This window comes from Melanaphis sacchari, unplaced genomic scaffold (assembly GCF_002803265.2).
Source record: "Melanaphis sacchari strain LSU unplaced genomic scaffold, SCAv2.0 Contig2_pilon_pilon, whole genome shotgun sequence".
In the NCBI taxonomy this organism is placed as follows: domain Eukaryota; kingdom Metazoa; phylum Arthropoda; class Insecta; order Hemiptera; family Aphididae; genus Melanaphis; species Melanaphis sacchari.
In genome coordinates, this window is record NW_020271173.1 from 7,545,056 (window position 1) to 7,572,269 (window position 27,214).

General features: G+C 25.0%; 1 protein-coding gene across 1 annotated transcript in view; it reads right to left on the bottom strand.

Annotated features, from left to right (window-relative positions):
- LOC112595919 (semaphorin-1A) overlaps window positions 1–27,214 on the bottom strand; it is a 163,030-nt gene that overhangs the window by 13,732 nt on the left and 122,084 nt on the right. Inside the window, exons 5-10 of the mRNA XM_025341315.1 lie at window positions 20,883–20,945; window positions 11,939–12,046; window positions 11,761–11,848; window positions 10,984–11,088; window positions 10,730–10,818; window positions 3,234–3,375 (exon numbers count right to left, since the gene is read on the bottom strand). Coding sequence (XP_025197100.1) covers window positions 3,234–3,375; window positions 10,730–10,818; window positions 10,984–11,088; window positions 11,761–11,848; window positions 11,939–12,046; window positions 20,883–20,945 — 595 coding nt within the window. The remainder of the gene's footprint in view (window positions 1–3,233; window positions 3,376–10,729; window positions 10,819–10,983; window positions 11,089–11,760; window positions 11,849–11,938; window positions 12,047–20,882; window positions 20,946–27,214) is intronic.

Consider the following 27,214-nt stretch of genomic DNA (forward strand, 5'->3'; position numbering starts at 1 on the left):
ATATTTTTGATATGTTACAATGAAAAATTAAAGAATCTAGAATTAAGTTACAATCATCAGAGGTTCGATACATTAGCTTTTGAACATGCAGACACTCAAACATTGTTCTAAAACTATTAAAATAGCTAATCCATCCTTTCTTTTTATCAACTTGTAATAAACAATAATTTCGAATTTCCAACAGCATTGAATTTTATTTTCAAACATATACGGGGATAAATAGTCAACTTTTTCTACTCTTGACTACAATGCGGCACATATTTTGTTTTATATAACATCGCGTTGCGGTTCATTGGCCGCAACTTAAATTATTTGAACTTATCGGCTGTCAATACAAAATTGATGCTTAGAATTTTTTTTTTTTAGAATATATGCTCTCGCAGACTGGGGAGGTGTGTTTGGAAATATTTTGTGAACAAATTCAATTTCCTCGCTGGTGGAGCATATTCAAATATAATGTGTCTATGGCAGCACTCAGGAAATGGGAGGAGGGTATTATTTGTAGTATATCCACCACCCAATACTGGGTACCACAGTATTTGTAAAATATTTAGAAAAATAAAATGATAAGCCACGTGTGAAATGTTCTCGATTAAAATTGTTATTACCATTTTTAACAATAATAATAATATTATGATAGCAGTATCAGAGGACATAGAGAAACACTGTTAATATTGTAAACCATTAGTATACTATTCTAAATAATACTACAAATTAATCTATAATATTAATCAAGTATGAATAGTATGCAGTTATAATATTATTCTTGAAATTTGAAAAAAAAAAATGCATAAAAGCTGTGTTTTTTGTTTAGATTTAAAAAGAAATTTATTTTTTTACAGTGTATATGATTATATTTTATATAGTTGTATAATTGTAGTATACTTTAATGATAGTAAATTGAGTTAAAAAATGAATTATTTTTTCACAGTTAATTTGAAATTATTTGTGTTAATAGTCTTAAATATTTCTTGTCTACAATTATCTGTAATAATAATAAATAAAATAATATCGCAGTAATTGAAATCAAAAAATAAACTAAAACTATAAGGTATGACAAAATAGTTGATTTCATAGAATAAATCAATTACACATAAAATAACACGAATAGTTGAAATACGGTGTAATAATATATCATTCATTTTATAATAACCATGGGTATTGCTGATACATTAAAAAGATAATATAAAATTATAGATGATTAAATCGACTTTTCATTGGTGTCGAATTGTAGTACTGTTAACAATTTTATTGTGTGGTCTTTATTTACTCGACTCTGAATAATATACACGAATCGTTGAAGGTTTATATTAATACATTCGTCATTGCACTTATGCTGTAGTCTTAACTGCCGTACACATATTTCAAGCGGAGAAGTGCAAAGGGAGACACATAAAGCCCACGCACGTGAGAGAAAGACAGACAGAGTGAGAACAAAAGAAGTTCAGCAAGGCAAAAGTGGTTTTATAATTAAAACCATGCGTAAGCGGGTAACCTTTAATGTGCTCGAATAATTTTTCCGCGGGTGGAAACCCCATATCTCTTTCTCTGTTTCTGCCTCCCTAAGTATTTTATTCGTTTCATATAATGGTAGTGGTGGACTTTTTTTCCCCTTGGTGGTTTGAGGAAAATGAAAAATAATAATTAGTTTAGAGAAAAAAGTAGACCGTTTTCCTTTCTCGGGGTTTTTATATTTATTTATTTATTTATTTTTGTTTTTATTTTATTTCATTTTATTTTTGGAATGGTGTAGCAACGAGCAAGAACACGATGTTCAAAAAGTTATTCTATGAAAACTTCAGTTTCAGTTCAATTACTTATTCGTCTGTTTTACTTTTCCACTGGGCACACAAAACGTGACTTTTTATTCATAATAAAATCACCTCGAACGATTATTTCTTTTTATGTCCTTGGGGAGTAAGCACTACGATAATATCAAACATAACCGCATTGTTTTTACTTTTATTTATAATCAATTTCGTTCATAAGACAAATTTCCTTTAGAAAAATTAAATAGTTTACGATTATGCAGGGAGATTCACTAAACATGTTCATCTCCATTTATTTATTTAATAATGCATTTATTCTGACAAAGAAATGGAGTTAGAATGTTTGAATATCACCTTATATATATAAGCAAATAACCAAAACACTATTCAGTAATGTATGCATACATACGTATGTTAATATATACAATCAAAATAAAAAAGTATTGACTCAAATAATTATTATTTGTTAGATAGAATATTTTAGGTATAATCTAGATAACTAGAAAATAATATGTTTGAAAAAAATCAAAAAAATATAATTGCATTAAAATTTAAACAAGGCAGTTAATATTTTGAATTAAATATGGTTTACTTAAGCCATAAATATGTATATATGTATTTCAAATGTACGGTGTCCACCCACTATGGTTTTGGACATAAAACCATAATTGAATAACTTACCAATAAGATAACAAAAACAAATAATAATAATTTTGCATTGTAGGTTTAGCCATTAGAGGCACTTATTAAATATTATAATACACTCATAAGTCATATTTTAATAAAAATCATTCGTTTCATAAAAACCAATATAATACATTTCGCATTAACTGTCCAGACTTATCCTAAGAATTGGGCAATATGTAAATATACATATAAATCATATTAATAAAAAGTTATAGATTAAACGTTACAATGAAACGAATTATACTAGATATTATAAATAAAACTGTAGTGCTTATATTTATATACACATATATGATAAACGCAGTTATGAGTTTTGATTAATATTCAGCTTTAAACATTCTACACTTTTATATTACCACAATGGTGAAGTATTGCATTTGATATAATCATAGATACTATTATAAATTTGAAGCCTTCATTTGTATTCTTTATTAGCAAGTAAAAATGTATTTCACACTTTTTTTTTTTCATTTTTACTTTTCGCTCATCATATTAAATAGTGGTGGAATTTATGACTAGAGATATTTTCGAACAGGCTTTAATAAATTATTAATTTTATTACGAATTTCATCAGCTCTTTATATTTTATTAACTCAAAAACGGATTATAATGAATATAATAAAATATGATAAATAAATCGATGACATTTGTTATATTATATATATATATAATTTTTTATCAGATAAAAGAAAAATACGACAAAAAAGTAAAAACCTTTGCTGAAACTCAATTATAACAAGATAAAATGTTTTTTACGACTCTGCTGGAGATACTCACGTATTTCGTTGAAGTAAAATGGAAATTCACCAGGTACGGAACAGTTGAGACGAGACTTTAGATACGATGTCCACCGGTTTTTGAGCTGTTGCGGACCACCGCGATCGTTTTTACACACTCTCGCTACCCGGGAAAAAACGTTCTAAAAAATAAATAAAAATAATAATACAAAATAATAGTATACATCCAGTTGATAAAAATCGTCGATAACAACAAATTTTGCACCTAAGACGACAATAAAATTGGATTATTTTAGAAGGTAAAAGACTAACCACGTATGACAAAAAAAAAAAAACAATGATTTATTACATTTGTTATACACTTTATTACGCGGTCGAATTAATGAGCAGCAATCCCTAGAGAATGCCTCTCTGCTCCCTTGTTGGCAGCCATTTTGTCATTAAAAAGGTAAAAATAAAAAAATGGAAGTGGACATGATTAAAAAAAAGGAGAAAGATATACGCACATAAACGTAGGAGAAAAGGTAGTTAAAAAAAAAAAGAAAGTAATATGTTAAAACAAATAACTACAATAATATATTTAAATTGGTACAAAGATGAAAATAAAAGTGTAAAAAATGGTAAGTAAGCGAGTACCGCTCTGTTGTACATTATATGTCACCAGTATCACGAGTAGTTACTATTATAGATCTGTTAAATTTGAATTCAATCGCATTCAAAAAATAATACTGAACAGGAACAGTCTATAAACATATTATATCATCAAATTATAATGTTTTCTTTTCCATAGCTATTAAACTCATTAATTTTACTTTAAATATTATAGAATTGGTTTATATGGTAACTATTTCCAGAAATATTGCTTTACTTTATCATTAGTACTTAATTATTATGATAAAATATATATTTATGCCACACTTTATCAACTCATATAACTTAATTCAAAGTTTAATAACATATTTCTGTATATACCGTAAAACAGTAAAAAAGATTCATAGTACCTAAAATATATAATAATATTAAATGCGTAAAATCTTAAATTCCCTGGAATAATTTTTAAACTATAATATAATAGTTATCGTTATTTAGCGTTTAAATAAGTTATTTCGTCAAAATTTTGTCTATAAAAAATAATTGTCTTAATATATTTTTGAAAATTTTATGATTCTAATATGAACCACTTAAGATTAATATTTTATAACATTCTCAAAACTTAAATACAAAAAGAAAAGTTTTTATGCATTTTTAATACACTGCAAATGCATTTAAAAAAAAATTGTGTGCCTATGTATTTTTAACCAGATATAAGAATATGAATATTTTTTTTGGGGATATTGTATAAAATATTCAAGCATTTTAACCAAACAAATAATTTTTATTTAATATGGCAAAAAAAAAATAGAAAAGTTCATTGTAAATAAAAAACAATAATACTTGTATAATAATATAAACATTAGGTGATAATTTCAAATTTATAGGGTTATTCATTTTCGAATGACATAAAAATAAATACAAAATCAATTATGACAATAATTGGATTCACATAAAAATTCGCATTTTTTTTTTTTTCCCCAATTTTACGATAAAAGATAGTACTGCACATTTATACATTTGATCTCTTTAAATTACATACTAGACCCAATTTTATATCCAAAACTATCCTTATTTTTGAAAATCGAACGTATTCATATAAAACATAATAAAAAAATAATCACTTCACTTAGAATTTAAAATGCAATATGCAATTATGAATAAATATTCGAATGAAAGTCATCATATATTTTAAGAGAAAACCCAACTCTTCTCATAGATATATAAGCCATATATTAAACTTTGAACTATAATAATAAGTATAAGGTATACACACGTTGTTTTATTCTATTTTAATATGATGAAGAATAACACACCACTCTCTTTAATGAACAGTATCGTCATATTTTTAAAATAAATGTATATATATATAAGTACGAAATAGTTTTAACTAAAACTATACACATTTAGAACCAAAATATAATTATTTTAAGAATTTACATTTAAATGTCATTAGTATTGTACGATTTAACACATTTTTAGAAAATGATCATGACGCATTTGGATCTATAACCTGTACTTTTTATGATATAATATATTTATTGAAAATACCTATCTGTACGGTTAGAGAGCATATATTTTTGCATATCTACTAAAAACAACATCAGTGCCAAAGTTGCTAATATTTTTGGTATGTAGTGGAATAATTATTTGTATACATGAACATAAGTTGTTAAATTTTAAACGCCATGTTATGATAGCATTCAAACTGATAAATGTATAATATGTCGTTGAAAAAACATCTAATTTTATTGTTGAAAACATAACAATAGATTTGTGGCACGATATGTTTTACACATTTTTCTCTAATTGAAAAATAATTTGTATAACCATTTGAATTAAAAAAACGACGTAATTAAACTAATGCAAGTAAGATAAAAAAAATATTGCTATAACTTTTTTAGGCTTTTTTCTATATAACTCAAGTACTATAAAAATAACTTTAAGAAATAACATATCAAAAAAAAATAAATATCGTACAAAACGTAATACACATTACAAAACTAGGTTTAAGAAAGTTATATATTTATATGTTGTTAGGGTACGTCATATAGATATATGATTGGATATGCTTGTTTATTTAAATACAATAAATTATCACATTGCGTTTAATGTAAAAATCAATACTTTATTTAATAAAAATTAACCAATTGAAATGAAGTGTGTATATAAAAATATTTAAATAAAATCATCGAAAATTTAATGGGGTATATACGTATTTTAAAACATTTTGATGGTTAGTAAACCACTATGTAAGTTGATTTATAGCTTAGAATATTATACAAAATACAATTTTATATAAAAGTTATAAATTAGTATTGGATGCTGAAACTCAAATTGATTTCAAAGTGTCAAGTTATTTTCGTTATTTATTTCAGATATTGGCGTATAAGCTAAGTATTAAATTTATGAGTATAATTATTATTATATATATATATATATATATATATATATATAATTCTATAAAACTACGTTAAAAAACTTGTTATTGCGCTTGAGTATCTAATCTATCATGTTGACACATTTAAAATTTTTTGGCTTCTCTAATAGTAAGAACAACATTGCACAAATTTAATATTAAACCTAAATTAATAAATATAATAATGGAACTACGAAATATATAAATCATGATTAATATTTGTAAACATTAACGATATATTGAAATTAATGTACCATTATCCAAAAAATATTATCCTTGGTTTTCAAACACTTATATGAAAACTAACTTTTTTAAATTCATAAGTCAAAAATTATTACGAAAATTAAGATTTAAAATTAAAAACCAGAAATATAAATTTATTACATGTCTAATTGCTTCTAAGTAACAATATGTCAAAAAAAATTCAATTAATTGATTTTTCAATGCTAAACTATTTAAGGTCTTAGGGAAATGATAAACTCATTATCCAATAGCAGTAATCAAGGACTTAATTTATAAAACAATCTTCAACTAAATAAAAAAAGCAATTTGATAACAATAGACAATAAACGTCTCATTAGTTATTATTTATTATAGATAATGTTTAAATAAAATATTAAAATTAAAATAACACAAAAACTCAATTTATAATATATATTTTTTTTTTGAAAATATACATTTGCATAATGTATATTAATGTATACTTTTAATTCTCAAATTAAAATACTATTATTTTTTTTATATACAGAGAGACTTTAGAAGCTTTTTAATTATAACCTTGTTGTTTTTTTTTAATTTAAAATTTAAAAATGATATGCAATGGATCTAAAAAAAACTATAACTGCATCTATATAACAAGTAAATACACTTTGCTGAATGGACCAATATAATAGGTTAAGTGTATTTCTACATTAATTTATTTTACAACTATAATAAGCTAAATTACTTTATCCAAACTTTTCTTTTCATTTATTGGAAACGATTATTACCCACATTCACGAAAGACGTTGTTAAAATGTACCCAATAAACACGATTTGATATCTTTATGTATGATATATTATATCTATAAAATATTATATTAGAAACTTTGTTAAATTATTTTTTTTTTTTTTTTACAATGAATAGTTACAAATACAAAATTTACAGTCAGCAAGCAGATAAAACAATATTTATTAAATTTTCCTAAACGTAAAATTACGCATTAAAATGTGTACTTATATAGCGTTATACAATAAATATAATAATTACATTTTTTTTTTTGTTTTGTTTAAACGAAATGTAAGGAAAGGAAGTAAAATATATGATTCAAGTACGATATAAAAGAAGGATTTTTTAATAATTTAGTTCCACGTACGTGTTTACTGTATATAAAGCAATACATTTTTAACTCAATTTTAATAAAGAATTTAAATTATATATATATATACATATACTCTGAATATTTTCGGAGCTAAATTGATTTAACAGTTGTGTATTTTATTTTTTTTTATAAATATAATAATTTATTTTTTATAAAGGAATTGTTATTAGAAACTTATAGTTATAATGTATTAGAATAATCTTCTACAATAAGCACCCAACTCATTTAGTATGTTACCGGATATTGATATATGGTTAGGTAATATTTAAAAAGTATACATGCAGACAAAACTTAAACAAGTAACATACCATAAGCTCGCTTTATAAATAATCGAAAAACGAATAAACTTATATTTATAAAATTATAGATTTTAATAAACATTATAGTATATATATATATATATATATGTATTAAACAGATGTAAGCCACTGAACATTTATTTGATTTTATATTTTGTAGATGCAATATAATTTGATATACAAATTATAATTACTGTACGAAACCGCAGCAGGTACTTAATAAAGGAACAAAATAGTTGGCTTTTGACTAACAACTACAAACAATTCATTGTTATTTGCGAGTTTCTCACATATCACGTAAAATGCTCACTTACCGCCCTTATATATACCACACTTATGGCAGCCAGCGGTTTGAGAAAATTTTATTTTATTAACGGTTAGGATTATTCATAGTAGGTAAAGCAGCCTGACGTATTCGTAGTTTAAAATATACACGTGGAAAGAATCACAAACGTACAGGGAAATCCAGATGCGAGCGAACCTACTTGGTAATGATAAACATGATAAACGTAAATTCAAATATTTTTTAAGGAAAAAATACAAATTTATTCGACCGAAAAAAAACTCGTTAGACTTCAAAAGAAATGGTGCTTTACATTGTTTATGAACTGAATACGTATGGGAATGGAATAACGTTTGTAGTCATGGGGTGGAAGTTATTCACAACTATCGTTTCAATGTATGTTAAAATACCATAGGTAGGTAGTATTATATAATTATAATATGCATTTATTTAAATTGGAATTGACAAAAGCGCATCGACAAAAATAATTGCTTACAATAAATATTGCAAGTCATGCGCTTGCAATTTATTTTTATAAAAATTGGCCATAGGCTATAAAGTTTATAAGAATGAAAAAAAAAATATTCATTAACAATTTTAAAATAGTGCAGATTTGATAAAAATTTCACCGAGCCAAGCACTTTTAAATCGTCATTCATATCATAAAATTGAACTGCTGTGACAGGTACAATAGCCATTAGTTTATTCGACCGGGATATAACAACTGGTATTGGTAGATTGCACGTACCGACACGTGACGTGCCTGTAAACCAAAATTATTGGACCGGTGACTTGGCTCGATCAGTATTACGTAAATCTTTAAAAATGTGTTCCATCAACATCATAAAATGTAACAAATTAACATTCAAATTACGTTTATTGATCACATTATGTTTGTCTTAATCTATTTTGAATTTTTGTATGCTATATATTATTTTATTTTATACATAAAATATTTATATAACATTATACATACGAATAACTTATGCGTCTGAATTAATCTATTTTTTAATGGAAATATATTCCAAAGTTCAAATCATATAAATTATTAATTACATTTTTAAAATTATATTGTAAAAAAAATTTCCATATTCAAATATACATATTAAGAGTACTAAAATGTAGTTTATATTAATTATTTTTACCGATCAAAGTTAGTAAAGTGGATAAAGCAAAAAAAAAAAAAAATAATATATAAAAATTATTAAACTGTAATTAAATATATTAAATTCATATTATTTGATTTCAATGGTTATATTATTATAAGTTATTTACTTTGATACCTTTCATAAAATAGGTTAAATTGAACTCTAAGAAAATATGTTGACTAAATACAATTATGTAAGTATTTTATAGTATCTATATATTTTACTATGATTAGAAATAACTAACATTTTAAGAAAGTTATATTTTTGAATTTTATACTTTGATACTTTTTACATTTTTAAAATCTTTAATTTTATGTTTAAAATTTTTGCCATAATGTTTATTTCTTTTAATACATTGTTAAAGTTTTTAACATGTATATATAATAATGGGTTTGCTTATAGCCATTTTTTTTTTTTTTTTTTTTTTTAACAGATCTATCACCATAATTTTTAAATTGCAAATTACATGATATCCTTAGTGTAATGTTATACTTCAAATAGTGACCCACAATCACGTGGAATGTAAATCAACTTTTTATTTCATTTTTCTCCATTTAAAACAACTATTAAAAATGTCTATATTACTAAAGTGTTATATAATTAATATAAACCATTACTTAGATAAATATTGTTTTAAATAAATAAAATCAACACTTTATTAACATGTAAAATTATTTTTTAAATACAAAGTAAAATTCTATTACATTATTTCATCGCACGAAGTATACGTTTATATGCGTTCAAAATAAAAAACACAGAAATCTTAAGTTTTCAACTATAAGTGGTTTCTGTAGCTGATGTACACCATAAGATTGCATTCTGCCTGCGGATTCACGGTAAATCGGTAAACGTTATATAATATAGCCTCCAGACGACCGATTCATCCAGTTACTACTCAGTCCCTGCTTGGAATTTATGGGAAAATCGTGTATGCGTATAACGCCCCGGACAAAAACATGTCATCTCACTGTTTAAAGACGTTTAAACCGAATTTCCATCCCAATTTTACGCCACTCTGAGCAAACTCCTACGGCGGTATTCATAACTATTTAGTTTAAGAACAGAAAAAGTATAACATTGAACTTAATAATATCTGACGATTATTACACTTTAGAAACACATCTAACGAGCCCGTGTACCTACTATAAATAATAATGCACAATTGTGTGCAACTCTTTTTCTTCAAAATCTCGGTTATAATATTTTTATTTTTTTTTTTTTCCATAAACCGTTCGAAGACGTATTATTTTTCAGTGATCGAAATAGGCAATATACAAAGTCAGTAAACATCTGGCACGTGTGTTTGCCGTAATTTGTCATGAAAATCGAACTGAGTAACAAAAAAAATAAAAACACCATTTCGTGGGTCAGCGTACTAAATGTTTGATGCATTTAGACTAACGTATAGAAAAAAATAGAAATTGTAATAACTCACTTTTCCGCAGTTTATATATTCGACAGCCGTTTCTCTGAAAAAGAAGTAGACGAAATCGCCGTGGGCAAAGGAATGCACGAAATGTGGAGCTAAAAAAAAAAACAATTTGTCAGTGTCGTACAAAATTAAGATACTGTCCTTGTTCGTTCGACAACGCACACACACACACACACATCACATACACATCAATATAGAAGGACAAATGTTTATTGCATGTATATTGTATATTAATGAGAGTAAAATATTCTTCTTACCATTCAAGCTCAATGAGTCATACTGTTCGGTCTGTAACTGTTCTTTGTAAATAATAGGGTCCATACTGGAAAAATCTGCGACTGTGGCGGAGAATAAATTTCCATCTAAAAAAATAAATATATCCTATGCATTAGATTGAAAAAGAGTTATAATTTTATTATTTAAAAAAAAAAAATCTAAAAATAGATCATAACAAAACAATAATTATAATGGCCAAAGGGTATTTTAAAGTAATTAAAAACGATCATATGAACACATTACATTCCATATTTTATCAATCATTTAGTCAAAATTCGATCCGAAACTGAGTTTGAGATATACATTTTAAATGCAAAATAATTTAATATTTTGTTTAATCTCATTCGTCTCAAAAATTATATTGTTTTTCTACTACTATTAATTATATTTTACTTGTCGTGCATATAATCTAAGAAACACATTTAATAAAAAATACTATTTTAAAGTGTTGTTTACTGAAATATAATAATACATTTTTACACCCATTTGTTTAAATAGTAGCAATGGCGGTTTAACAACATGCGTAAGTTTATTTATATTGAAACTTCAATATGATCATGTGATCATGTATAATGTTATTTTTTTCAAAAAAACGTCAAGTTCTTAATATAAAAAAAATAAAAATATTATTATTAATTGTTTTATCAATAAATAGTAATAATTTATATTATTTATAACGAAAAAACAATACATTTTTTAAATCAAAAGAAAAAACATTTAATTAATTTTTTTAAATATCCGGTCATTTTTACACTTACCAACATATGTATATGTACTGTTATGTTTCGGGTCATACGGACATACCGCTTGGCCAGGACTCTCTTTGCTCAATATATATTTGCCAGGCTAAAATAAACGATAACAGGTTATATCATGTTGTGTTTTTTTTATTATTATTATTATACTAATACGTATTTTAAAAGTACGTGTTCTTACCTCAATAACGTATTCTCGGCAAAGAGGCTTGTACGAATTTGTACCACAAACAAGAAGACGACCAGCAGATATTTTCGCCAACACTCTGATATAATTCTGACAGTTATCCTAAAACCATACAATCCATAAGAAAATCGTTCAGGTGAGTTTAAAATAAAAAATAAAAATAATAATATTTAACACACTATATACTATGAAACAAGACTGAAATTTTAATTAAATATATATAAAATGTATATAATGTATAACTTTTACAAGTTATTTCTTAGGAAAATTAAAAGCATATTTACTTAAAAAAAATATTTAGTGCTAAGTATAAAATTCGGTAGGTAGTAAATTTAGTATAATTTAGTTCAATTAGGAATAAATTAACATAATATTCAACAAATACTATATTATAACCAATCAGAGATTGTAAAGTGACTAAATACATTGCTTCAAATACATTTAAAGCTATTTCATCAAGCATTTAATTATAGTTTCAATAATTTGTAAATCTATATTAATAATTTTATTCTTCGTAACTAACGTATTTTTAATAATGATTCCATTAACTACACATATTAAATATTATTATAATTAGTTCGATTAAAGCGAATTATTTATTGTTTATGTTTTATAAAATATAAATAATTACAACTGACAACATTTTGTATTGACATAGTAAAACGTTTAGCATAAATAGAACCATTTTTTTTTTTTTTCATTCTTATTTTCAACGATAAGTCGACGGTATAAGTCGTAAATCGTAATGATTCATCAGTAGAGTTTTGTGGTCTGTCGTTTGCAGCAGAACTTCTTCATACAATTTTCTTATATAATCGTATCTAACCTTCATCTTCAGTTTTTTTCTCATCCTCCACTACTAAACCAACCCTTCTTTATTTCTTTATTATTATTATTATTATTATTATTTTTTTTTTTTTTTTTGAGGAAGAGAGTGGCAGATTTTCTGGTCACGTCTGGTTTTCTAGGGGAAGGTGATTGATGGTGTTATGTGCAGCTGAAATTTATTGATGACGTTTCGGCTATTTTCTGACAGCGAGACCCTAGTTTTACGAACATTTAACCCAAAACTTTCTATCTCGTGTAATTTGTCCTTACCTTCCTCACTATCATAGACAATAGACCACACAGAAATGTCAGTTTTAATTTTTTAGTAATTAATAACAATATCAAAAGAAATGAAAGGCTAATGCAATACTTAGACCAAGCGGCAGGCAACAGTATTACTTTACGCAAAATAAAGTAATATAACATAATTATAAACCATAAACTGTGAGGGATTGTATTTCGGCATGTTTAATGAATTTACAAAGTTTTCATTGAAGAAAATCGTGCAATAATTACAATAATTAATAATATTCTATTTTAATTGTAGTTACATTGAATATTGATTGATTATAGTATTTTTATACCAGGTAAAAAAATCCAAAATGTCTTTCAGTATAAAATTTAGAAAATTGTTTTCCTTTAAATATAATTTCTAAATAGAAATGTATGCAAATTATTTAGTTATCATACATAATATTAAGTCTAATTTGGTCAAAAATGTAAACATATCAATAGCAATTTTTTCTGCGTATCACCTAACACGCTCTGAACTACAAACAGTTAATGTAATAATATAGGTACTCGAGATCAAAGCGAATAATACAAAACGTATTAGTGCGCACTTATAAAGACATTTATCTGCTCATATTTTCAAATTCAAAAAACTTTCAAGAATGTCCTACTAGAAATAAATATCCCTATACAATCAATATGAATACAAATGTATACCAAGAAGTCAATATATGTATATATAAAATCCATTACTGTATAGTTATAGATATCGGCATTGATTCATCGCAACTTATAATATTAAACATCATTTGGTTTGAAATTGAACCTAATATATTCTGTTATTTCAGTGCACTATCGATGAAATCGGTGATGCAATAATAATTTAACAAACGTCAAATACATAAATAATACAAATAAACAATAAAATATGATTTGTATACGTACAATCTAAAATTTACTTTTTTGTTTATTACGATTGCGCATTCAATAAAACCACAAAAAGTACTGCATTATTGTATATCATATCAAATAAAACCTATCTTAAAAAAAGTATTATTCTCTTAATGAGGGGATAAAAGTATTTAATTCCTTTGGTGCTCGTAAGAAAGTAAATTAATGAAAATGGACCAAGCAGAGAAAGAAAAATCGTTAACGCCAAAGTCGGAGATACAATTAAATTGATAAGCGTGGTGGCTGGGTTGTATGACAGGAAAGTTATGTATATACGTAGGAAACGGTACAGGATAGTAACAAACTTTTGCTCTTTTATCAAATTTTGAACGAAACTGATATAATAAGTTTATATTATTGATATGATTCGACCGTGAGATATACACATAATGTATCGCTACTTACTCGCTTGGTATGTGAAGCATTTTTTTCTATAACATTGAACTATTCGCTTTTGATTTAACAAAACGATTTTCATTAAATAAAATTGCAACAGTCTACACGGATTCAGTTTTATATTTCACTTTTATTGAAAGTAATATTTATGTAATAACGCGAATACAATACAAACATAATATAAGCGGTGTATATATATGCGCGTGTCTTTATAATAATGTATAAATATAAGATTACAATTTTGATTACAAAACTGACTAACTTATAAGTAAATTCCGTAACCACAATCATTAAAATAAACATTTAAAAATTTCATGTAATTCCTTTATAATATAAAATGACACAGATTTAATTTAATTTACTTTTATGTTTTATATTTATGTGTAGGAATATTATGGAAAATAAATACGAAATTACACGAACCACTGATATATGAAACTCGTTTAAATTGTACAGATAAATTATATTGACTATTTTTATTTTTATATAAACTAAAATATATATATAATGTATGAGTGCGCTTCGTGCACTCACGCAAGTCTTTTGGCAATAATACACTAAAAATTTAGATTGTTTTTTTTTATTTTAATTAAAACTGAAGAGTTGATATAAAATAGTTAAAATCGTTTCATTGAGCTTGCAATTTAAGGGTTAAAAATACTCTTTAAAGTGTGAACTAACGTTATGATAAATATAAAATATTTTTTTACACGTTATAATTAATTAATTAAACTTTAGTAAATACACGCACTAAACTAAAAATATTAAATATACAATCAATATGTATAATCTATCTTATTTAGGGAGTTATTAATTATATTATGAGTTATGTTACTATTATAGTACGTATAAAATCATATTAACATAGTGAAACAAAATAACAACTAAATTAGTTATATAATTAATTTAATTAAAATAAATAGGCAATCATTTTTTTAATAAATTAACAGCTAAAAATTATCAATTTAGTTTATTGTGAAGTTGTATAGTATTAAAGAAGAATTTGATGAAAAAATATATAAATAAACAATTTAAACGTATAATTTTTAAGTAATTCTTCCACATTCATAATTGTATGTTCTCCAAAAAAAAATTCTTTTATTATTCTTTTTTTATGTTTTGAAAAGTAAGATACTTTTTTAATTTTGTTATTTGAAAATAAATTTTAGTTTTGTGATTTAAATGTAATACATAATACGAAGAATTAAGCTTGGAATTGTACCGGTGACTTATAACCGTTATCAATAATAATGCAATAACATAAATATATATATATTATATTTACTCTTTAGTCTATCAATGTATTACATTATAGATAATAGAATAAATATATTAGAAATTATAAGATTATAGTAGATTAAGATAAGTTTCATTTTACCTTAAAGTTTAATAACATCAATGTCAGTAAGATAATTTCGTAAAACGAATACGGACACTCTTTATGGATTTTATGATTATTATTATTACTATTATTATTTGGCTTTTTATATGCATAGTCATAAATGCTCAGAACGGCAAAAAAAAAAATGATGAGAGAACGTGCATGAAACAAATCTCAAAATGACTCCCTCGAGGCGGCTTGTTCCTTGTCGCTACGATACCATTGTATTTATTTTTATTATTATTATTATTATTTTGTAACGTGTTTGTGGGAAATAGAGTTTAGAATGACAAAATTAAAAACATATTTTGTGAAAAACATATAGGTATAACAAATATACTTGTTATTCATTTACAAACTAATTTACATATATTCGTGTTTGAATATTATTTGTAATATATATAATATTTAATTTAAACATAAAAAATAACATTTGTCTTAAAAATATAATATATTTATAATTTTTTTTTTAATATTTTATCAAAGTCAGTATATGTAATAAAAACAAAGATAATTAATGGGAATAAACGTTAGAATTATATATAAATATATAAATATTAAGTATCAAATACTTTATATTTTCTAATTACTAATAAAAAAAACTAAAATGTCTAAAATGTTTAGGCAATTATAAATCATTGATCAACTGTTAAAACTTTTTAAAGTAAAATTGTTTATATAATTAACATAATTAAAATTTATAAATATTAAAGTAATAATAAAACAATACAACAAAATGAACAAGGTTTTGATGACAAATCTAGTTATGTATTATTATTTAATAATTTTTATAAAGTGTATAATATTAGAAGTAATAATAAAAATTTAAATTTAACGGATATGCATGTAAAGCAGTATATTCAGTTAGCTTAGGAAAGTTACTGAAATTAGTGCAACGAAAAAAAAAAAATGTGATAATGTTATAACAATCAAGATTAAAATTTTTGCTGTTGGTTGTTAGTAATTTATCAAGTGCATCGTTTTCTTCTGCTCTAGCAAATGGAAAGGAAAAAAATGATTAAAGAACAGAAAGAGCAAATGGTGTAGTAGGAAAAGAAAATAATCCCTTCATTCTTTGTACAAGAAAGAAATATAGAACTTTTTTTCCTTATCGGCTTTTTTCCCCTTCACACTTTTCTTTAGAAATAGTAAAGTCTACCATCGGATAAGACGATAAACAATATTATCAGAAAACCAAATGCAAATAACTCGCGTTATGTATCGAGGATTTTTAGACCTACCAAAGACAATTTCATTCTGAAATGAAAATGTTTTATCTGGGTTTTTGTTTATTGTTTTTATTATTCCACGTAATTATATTTTTATTATTTATTATTATATAGTATGAGGTAATTAATGTATAAAATCGTCAAACACTTTTTTTTCTATTCTTTGATAGTTACATAAATTGCATTTTTATATTATATAATAAATACCATTTATAATAATTAATATTTGATCTATAAAAGAACTTTTTTTTTTATATGGAATGTAAATATTTTTCGAATAATTATAGAAAATGAAACAACTACATATATATTATATATTTTATGATTTAAAAGGTGAAATATAAATTAAAAATGAATGGTGTATCAAGATTTCTAATTATCACAGTATGAACTTATAATATATTTAAATAATTGAACATTTAACAAAACATAAATAAAATTATCGTAATAAATTTTATTCGAAAAAAAATATAAAATTAATCATTACTATGCAAAAGACAAAAATATATGAAAAAAAAATTAAAACCGTATACATTTTATTAAAAAATTGTGTATTTATAACAACGTCTTATACCTAATTCATTATTTTTAAATTTACACAAATATGAAAACAATTGAATGTCTATAGAACAATAAATTATTAATTTAAGTCACAAATTAAATGTATACGATTATAAATATTTACTTTAGTGTATGTTATAATTTTTTTTTATAAAACTTAAGTTTATAAATAAATAACAACATCATTAATTGATACACTTATCATTATACTCGTATGTTAAATGAACACAGAAAGAGTCACTAACACTAGACATAATAATTTCAATAATACTTATAGTTCTTACATAAAAAAAATAATGTACTATAATAACACTGAAGTGATTTTATTGCACTGGACATTAGATATCCCTTTAGAATAATAATTATCTACACAATCTTATAAGTGAATAACGTTAAAGGGCAAACAATCTATCATTATAATTGAAAGTTATAAGATTTTATAATGAATTAAATTATAAATGAAACTCGGACAGTGAGTTTTAGTATATTAAGGTTAATATAATTAACTATGAGCCGTGTAAATATGATATAGTTATCAGCCAGTTTCAATATATCCATACACCCATCATTAATAACCTTCATGCATCCATTATTAATAACCAGCTATGAATGAATTAACTTCGAATATTTATCAAAATCAAGGTTATTTACTACTTTGTATGATAAAGATATACAAATATCATGAAAAAAAAATGTAATTAATATTTATGCATAAATATAAAAATCCGATATCACCTAAACAATAATTAGTTATTTGTAAAGTATTAATTAAATAGAGCACAATATTTAAAAAATATAAAAGTTAGTAAGTACCTAATAATATTACCTTTAAAAATAAAATAGGTATAAACTCATACACCTAATTTATTAAATATAAAATTGGCCATATGTTTTATAACGTGGTATGTTTTAAATATCATCAAAGTATGGAAATATCAATGCATCAATAATAGATAATAATATTATAACATTTTTATATATGTATCATATTTACCTATACAAGAGGCCGTGTTGTTATTTTAGTTATCATATTATCAAACTGGAACTATAATAATTAAAAATATTTTTTTTCTGAAATATATAATTATTTAAAACCTATTTCATTTCAACTTCAAAGATAAAGTTTCATACACACTGTTCATATCATGTTAATATCAGCAAATTAAAATTACCTACATAAATCTTATAGAATCTTGTTTTTATTTTATTTTATTTTTTCAAGCAAATAAAACTGAGTTAAACTTGTTACGGTGTTGATCTTTATTGAGTATGAAAAAAAATGTATACAGCTAAATCATATAAACTGAAAATATTGTGAATAATATTTAGTTCCAGGTACCTTACTACAATTTATATTTATATTAGTTACCTAAAAAAAAAATGTGAATAAAAAATTTTAATAAATAAATTATACCATGTAAATTAATATTTTTGTGGAATAAAAATAGCCTTGAGGTACTAATTTAAATATAATATTTTAATTTCGTATAAAATAATATTTATGTTTTTATTTTATACGTTACGCAATACATAATATTCACAAAAAAAAAAAAAAAAAATTCGTGGAGGAAAATAATGATAAATTATGAACCAATTAATTTTTAAACATCAAATACAATATTTTTCTCTCATAAAATTATAATCTACTGTAATGGTATCAAAAAAAAACATGTAAGCATATATTATGTCTATTTTCCATATTTTATTTGTACATAAAAATATAATTTTACGTTTAAAGTAAACATTTTTATTATTTTAAATCAAACTTTAATTTACTATTTGAAAAAGTATTTTTATAAAAAATATATTTATATATGAATGTTGTGGAAAATATCATACCAAGTCACAGGTAATGATCTTGTTCGAGACACTCGTGATAGATGACTATCTCATTCACGCTCCATACTAATCCCACCTGTCTCAACGAAAGCTCAATATCACGTCTTATTAAACTCTAAAAGTATCTTACGCCCTTGCCTTAAAAATGATCACTGAAGTACAGCGAAGCCCAGATAGGGGGCGTAGTTTGAGTATGTTGATTGATCGACAGAACCCGGAGATGACACCATATTCAGTACCACAGGGCGTGTTTAATGATAACAAAGCTAGGAAGCAAAGAAATGTGAATGGGGATGGATGAAAAAAAACTGTGACTAAGTCTAGATGAATCGCTGAACAGTTTTTGACGTGTCTTTATACCAAAAACCTTAGATGTTCCACTATTGCGTATGCGTGAATAACGCAATGAATACTTTCAAATTGAAATGCAGAAGTTTTAAAAGTAAACTCAAACAAAATTTATCAAAAAAAAAAAATAATAAATAAATAAAGAAATAATAAAAATAAAGAAATAAATAAGTTACACAGTTTTAAAAAATATAGCTTGATAAATTTTAAATATTGAATACTTGAAAAACAATATTTAAAATAAATTATATCGATAATATTTTAAATCATAAATTGGTCATATCAACACACAAAATGTATTTTCAGTTTAAATAAATTATATTCTAAAACTTTACTTATGAGAAAATATCAATATACCCATATGATAAGTACAATAAATATAATTTTAATTTATATTATTCATTAAGCAAGATTCATTTAAGACATATGATGTATTCATCATCATTTAAATCTATAAAAGGTAAATAAAGCCATAACAATTAATTATCTAAAACAAGTTAACTAATATAGCAATTTGTAAATCCATCTCAAAGTTTACTTTCCAATAAAAATTGATATCTCAAATATTTTATTTCTCCTCGTTAGAATAAAAACTAGTCCTTTATAATACAATACTCTGATAAAAGCCACATTGTTTATTCAAATAATGGTTTTAATAATTTCATACCATTATAGAAAAGATTATTTAAACTAAATAAGCAAACATTTATTAAATATAAATTAATTTCATTAAATCGTTATAATATAAAATAATATACATTATATTAGCCGTTAAACAGTTGTGTGTGATCATGTAAAATATAATATAAAATGGAATCTATAAATAACAATAAGTCATACATACATCATTACTTATTTGAAATTTGGTTTATAAAATTATATTTTATTTATTTTCATGAACTAAAATAAATTAATCGAAATAATAATTATACAACTAAAAATAATTTATCAAAGTTGTAGTAGGACAGATAAATGTAAATATTTCTGGCATGACTTTTAAAAGAATATAAAAGTTATTTATTTATTCTTACAATATTTAAACAGTTAAATATTATGTATAAATAATAATAGTATTATACAAAATATTATTATAGTATTTCAGAGTATTTCAACTTTTAAACTCTTCATAATACTATAATATAAATGTAAAACATTTATTATTTTAACATCTTACCTCATCTTTGCCTTTGACTAAACACATTTTGTAATCAGCGTCAGTTGAGTGCCATTCTAATCTCTGCAAAAAATAATAATAATAGCATTAAAATGATATCAAATAAAATATGATAATATACGTATTAGTCCGTAATCGAACGTAAAAAATGAGTATTAAATGTGTGTTTATATAATAACAAAGAAACTTAAACTTAAAATATAGATGCTATAAAAACATATATGATATGTACAATACAAAATCAACATAATATGCATCATTATTATGTCGTTTATATCATAGAGATAGGGTATTCCATAATTCTTATAGGTATATCAAATAATTTTTTTTTTTTTTTTATTCTAAAATATAATAATACTATGGTGCTCAGTACTATGTTATCGTAAATAAAGCAAGGAGATAATATCCATCGCTATAACTTAAATATATAATATATGTAGAATCATACAATTGAAGATGACAACTGCATTTTATGACAAAATATATACCATCACCATTACAAAGTTTAGTAATTTTAAAAGTAAACACAGCTCGATACACAATATATTTATGCGTGTATGTTTGTCTGTGTGTGTTTGTGTATGTGTGTCTGTGAGAGAGAGTGTGTGGGTTTGAAACAGACGAGGGTTTAGTGAGGTGAACTTTGCCGGAAGCTTCTGCTAACCGGAAGGAAATAGAAATCCGGTAAATGTTACCCTCCATCTCTATCGTTACAACCAAGAAATTCTTCGTGTAAATTTCTTGGCATAATGAACACGTAATCCCAATCTGCAAAGGGTGTATCATCTTAGATTGCGCGAAACTTTTGGACAGCTCTGGCTTGACATCCGCGTTCTCCAATTAACCATATTACACGCCACGAGAAACATATTATTTCAGCAATCCCCTTAATAGTTAATTAACAAGAAACAATGGAAATTGAATATGTAGTCAATTCAAATGCTGGTCATAGTAACAGATGTGTGTTTCAGTAATATTCAGGGACAAATAAATTGACATACTTATACACAACAAAATATAATTAAAAATGTAATATATTTTATAAATCTAAAGACAATTTAAATTATACGCAGCATCATTCATTTTCAACATTAAAAAAAAAAAAAAAATGAAACTAAACGAAAAATTTGAATATTTTAAATGTCCATATAAATATTTAAAATGAATCTAAATATTTTAAAATTTAAATTGTGTATAGAAAAATTATAATTGAATTCATAATATAATTTACTAGTTATAAATTGAACATTTTAAAAATATATTAAATTAACTAAAATTGGCTGAGGATCGTTATTAACCATTGAGTAAACAATATTGTCAAATATTATAGATACTTCAAACGCTTACAAAAAAATGTTACCGTATAGTGGATGTTCTAGATTTACAAAAAAAATGTAGGAGAAACTAAACATCAAGTGTTACATTTTCAAGCTTTTTTAATTATTAAAAATAAACAAATGGGAAATAAACTACAAAATTGAAAATTGAAAATTTCTATTTATAGCTCAAAAAGATCCAATATATTTTAATAATTATACTAAATCTAGAAAAAGTGCAAGTCTTAATATTTTATGAGCATTAAAAGTTTCTGAACTTACTTATATTTTAATTACATCATAATGTTTAAATAGTCTCATTTTTCCATAATCCGATTAAACAAAAAAAAATATTCTTTACTTTCTTTAATAATATTAATTATATGCAGTATGCTACCAAAAACCACTATCAAGATTGAACAATTGAAACATTTTTAATGGTCTTAAAAATATGCCAATCGTAAATCAAATACATTTATTCTTCCATTCAAAATCTGAAATACTTGATTTTATAATACCTTAAGACAATTGTTAAACGAAAATGTAAAATTAGATTATTTAATTCATAATATATAAATGTTAACATAAACATATAACATATAACTAGAGCTAAATTTATATTTTAAAGAATGATTTAAAAAAAAAAAAAAAAAAAAAACAATTCTCTGTACTAGATACATAGGTACTCATTTATATATTTATAGTTTACAAATGTATATAATTTTAAAATATTACAACTCTTATTAATTGGGATAGATAAATTTCTTGGAAAAAGAAATATGAAAACTGAATAATATTAAGTCTTACAAAAAATTAAGATGATAGTTGATGTGCAGTATGCAAAACCAAATTTAATGAGATTTATAGAAAACTATCAATATAGATACTTAAAATTTAATCAAGAAAAGTTTAACTACACGGATTATTCGTATAATATTTTAAGACTAGCAAATTGTATAAAAATAAAAAATAAAAATGTTACGTACAGGAGTGAACACAGTATACACGCTAAACAATTCCCCCATTGTTTTTGTTCACCTGTCATCTCTCATTGTTTTGCATATCCATTCAATAGTTAAAAGGCCATACCAAATGAACCAATCAGAAATATGCGAGTTCAATCGACCTTTTTAAAATGTCAGAAGCGATACTAATGGACCAACCAGAACGAACTTTTTATTTTTACATAATTAATGTTTCAAACAAGACATTTTAAAATACAATCAATACACCTTTATTTCAACGATCTTTAAAAGTTATACTTTTTTAGTTAAGTAATATTCTAATATTCTACGATTTAAATAAACAATTATCAATAGCATTATATGTTTATATTTATAAATGTATATCGTAATTGTTATATTATAATGAAACTATTTGCATCTTGTTTTAACATTTTTAATTAAGAAATATTGTTTTTTAAGTATAGATTACAAATACATTGATAATTTCATTTCATTATTTTATACATAAAACCCGTAAAATACTGTGACCATAGGTCAACAGTTAAAGGAATTCACAAACAAGTGATAAATATTGTGTGGTCTGGTGTGGCGCGGTGGTTAGCCTCAGTCGCTAACGTGTTCTGAGGTCAAGCATAGGCCGGTGTCGCTAGCTCTTGGTATCTTTTCACCCAAGTTCTTAGTGGCGATTCCATGGTGCACAAACATTCACACACGTGTTCCAACAGTACTAATCAAACTTTATAAGCAAATCTTACACAAAAAAATCTACTGTTCTTATCCACATCTAATGGACGTAGTTGCCGGGCTTAAATAAGATCAATAAAAAAAAAAAGTGTTAAATATGTAACAAAATTAATGATGTATCAAAGAATATAATGAAATACAATTAACATTAAAATTAATTGTAAACTTTTTTAAAATTATATTTGTATTGTAATAAATTGGTCCCTAGTATAAACTGAAAATCAATTGTTAATAATATAATTGCCAATTTTATTTCTATAATTTAATAATAAACATAACAGACACCTTATTTAGTAAGTGATAAATTATCTCTGTAGTTTATAATAAATTATATTTTTATTTATTCATTTTTTTTTTTTTTTTATTGATCTTATTCAAGCCCAGTTTCTAAAGCTATTAGCTGTGAATAGAAACAGTAGATTTTATTGTGAAGTTTGGTTAGTACGGTTGGAATACTTGTGTGTATGCGTGTGTGCCATGGATTCATCATTAAGAACTCGGGTGGTCACCCATCCGAGAACTAGAGACGCCGACCAATGCTTGACCTCAGAACAAATTAATGACTGAGGCTAACCACCGCACCACACCATACCACTAAAATTAAATAATATTATAAATGCCTAACACGACGAAAATATGCTTTTAAGTCGAGATTATTACATTATATTTGATACTCAACAAATTCTATAAAAATTTAATCAAATATTAATAAAACTAATCATGCTATAGGTTATATTTATGAAATAATTGTAAAGAGATAAACTATAAAAATTATTATTATTTTTATCAAATTACAATTTCAATAACGATCAATAGAACAAAGCTTTTGTTGAAGTTCTTCAAATGACAGTTCTATTTTTAATAGATTATTAAGTATACAAATTAAAATTACTGAAGTTTATTATAAACAAATAAATACTGCTATTCAATTATATCAATTGAACATGATATTTTAAATGAAAAAAGGCACACAAACCATTGACCTATGGTAATATTATATTTTAAGTCAGGCATAAATGAATAATATTGTTAAACCATTTTATCAAATTAGAAATAACAATTTTGTAACACTATAGATAAACAAAAAAATTATCAAGACAAGTATCTGAATGAAAGCTGATTTTCATCAAACCGAATGCTGTATATTGTATATTAGTGAAGAGATACTTATAAATATGTTTAAGTTTTACCTAGTTATAACTAGAAAACTGGAGCAAACAATTTTCGAATATCAAAATCAAACATAGTGCCCGTTTTTTATACTAAATTTTGGTTCCAAAATAATATTATACCAGGATCGTTAGAATGAAACTTTGAAGAGTGTATAACTGCTATAATTATATAATTGAGTTGAGTCAGTATTGAAAATGGCGAATTTCTATTCATTCTATAATCTCTTTAAGAATATTTCTGAGAATTTGTGGCAATTGAAATTTAGTTAGTTCAACAAAATCACTACAACGATATCGTAGTAAGTTTAATCGCTGATTATAAACACGCCATACACCTAATTCCATTTTAGTGATAATAATTACATAATATAGTTAATATTCAAATAACATAATTTATACTTACACTATACACGAGTATATAAATAATATATCCATTGTAGCTTTTTACGATATAGTTATAAATCTAACATAAAATTATAAATTAATTTCACAAACGTACAACAAAATAAAAATTCGTTGTGTATAAACTAAAAACAATCTATATCCATCTGTTTGCGATCTCGTTTCACGAAGCTCAGCAAGGCCCCGTTGTATGTTTTATGGTTATCGATATTTTTTTTACTATACACTCACGCGCACATACATTATGCACCAATTTCTTTCAAACCTTGAATTTAATAAAGTAACTTGGAAATTCGCCTTCAACAGCCCCTTTGGCCAATTTTATCACGGGTACATGGGAGGGAAAGAGAGAGAGAGAAAGCAGCAGCAGCCACCGATCCGAACTTAGGCCATTCTTTATAACGCCCGTACCGAATATATAGCTATCGCGACGTTACGAGATTAGCCGAAGGGAAAACTCAGTCCCGAACCACCTCCACGTCACAGCCGCACCGCCACTTCTATACCCAAACGTTTTCCCCGTCTGGTTTTCAGTACACTCTTCGCGCCCGCTACCTCCGACGCCGTTAACTAAGCGATTGTGTGGAAACATTATTGTTGTTTATATGTTATACTCACGCGGAACAGTGAGCGGGCGAGCCTGTGCGGAGGAGAGGATCTCATAGTCGTGTCGTATGCAAAACGGATGACATTAGAGAGTGATTTATTATGCATACATATATTTTTTCCTCCGAAAATACAAGAGAGATGGAACGACGATCAAAACCGTAAGAGAGGAAGATATATATAAATGTAGAGTGAGTATGTGTGTGTGTCGAATAGCAGCGAACTATATGCTCTTTATCGCACCGGAAAAATGTGCGTTCCGTGCTGCATCTTCACCAGCAACCATTAAGGAGACGATTACGACATTATTATCATAACAAAATCGACAAAATAGACCAGGTTTTATCGACTCTTCTTTTTTTTCTTTTTTTAAATATTGACGTGATTTTTTTAAAAATAATCTTTTATGTGTTAAAAAGAAAGGAAAAAACGAGAAACGAGCAAAATCCACGCAATCGAGTATCCCACCGCACTAAACGACATATCACGTAAAACGTACACGTATTTATTATCATTGCAACCACCACACGACGACCTGGGTGAATTCATTTGTTCGTAATGCGAATATTAATATAAAAGAGTCAAAAGTTCATAGAGCGATAAGGAAAGACAGAGCAAAGAATTTAAGATTTTTTCCAAGTTTGGTGCGAATAAAACTTCGATGAAACAGATGGCGTGCACACTATATACGCGTCATCGTACACTTTACACGCCAGCCCTACATATTAACAGTTTCCAAGTTTTTTCGCGGTGGCGATTCTTCACCATCAATGCGCATTATAAAGGCAACGACTCGGCGAAATCGAATTTATGGCAACGAACTTATTACAGTTATACACGAATTATGATACATAAATAATTATAATATTATGTTATTGTAAACTATATTTTGTACGAATTGTATTTATTGTTTAGTAGGTATCTAATAATTTCAGGAAAAGAGTTAAAAACATTGACAGGAGAATATGATTTAACGGGTATGTAAAATTATTTATATGTAAGCTTTATCAAAATGTACAACTAAGTCTCTGTCAATGCGCATAAATGATCGATTAGCATCGCCTGTGTAATACTATATTGTAAATAGTAATACAAAACGATGACGAGTCACATACACCGGTTAGTTA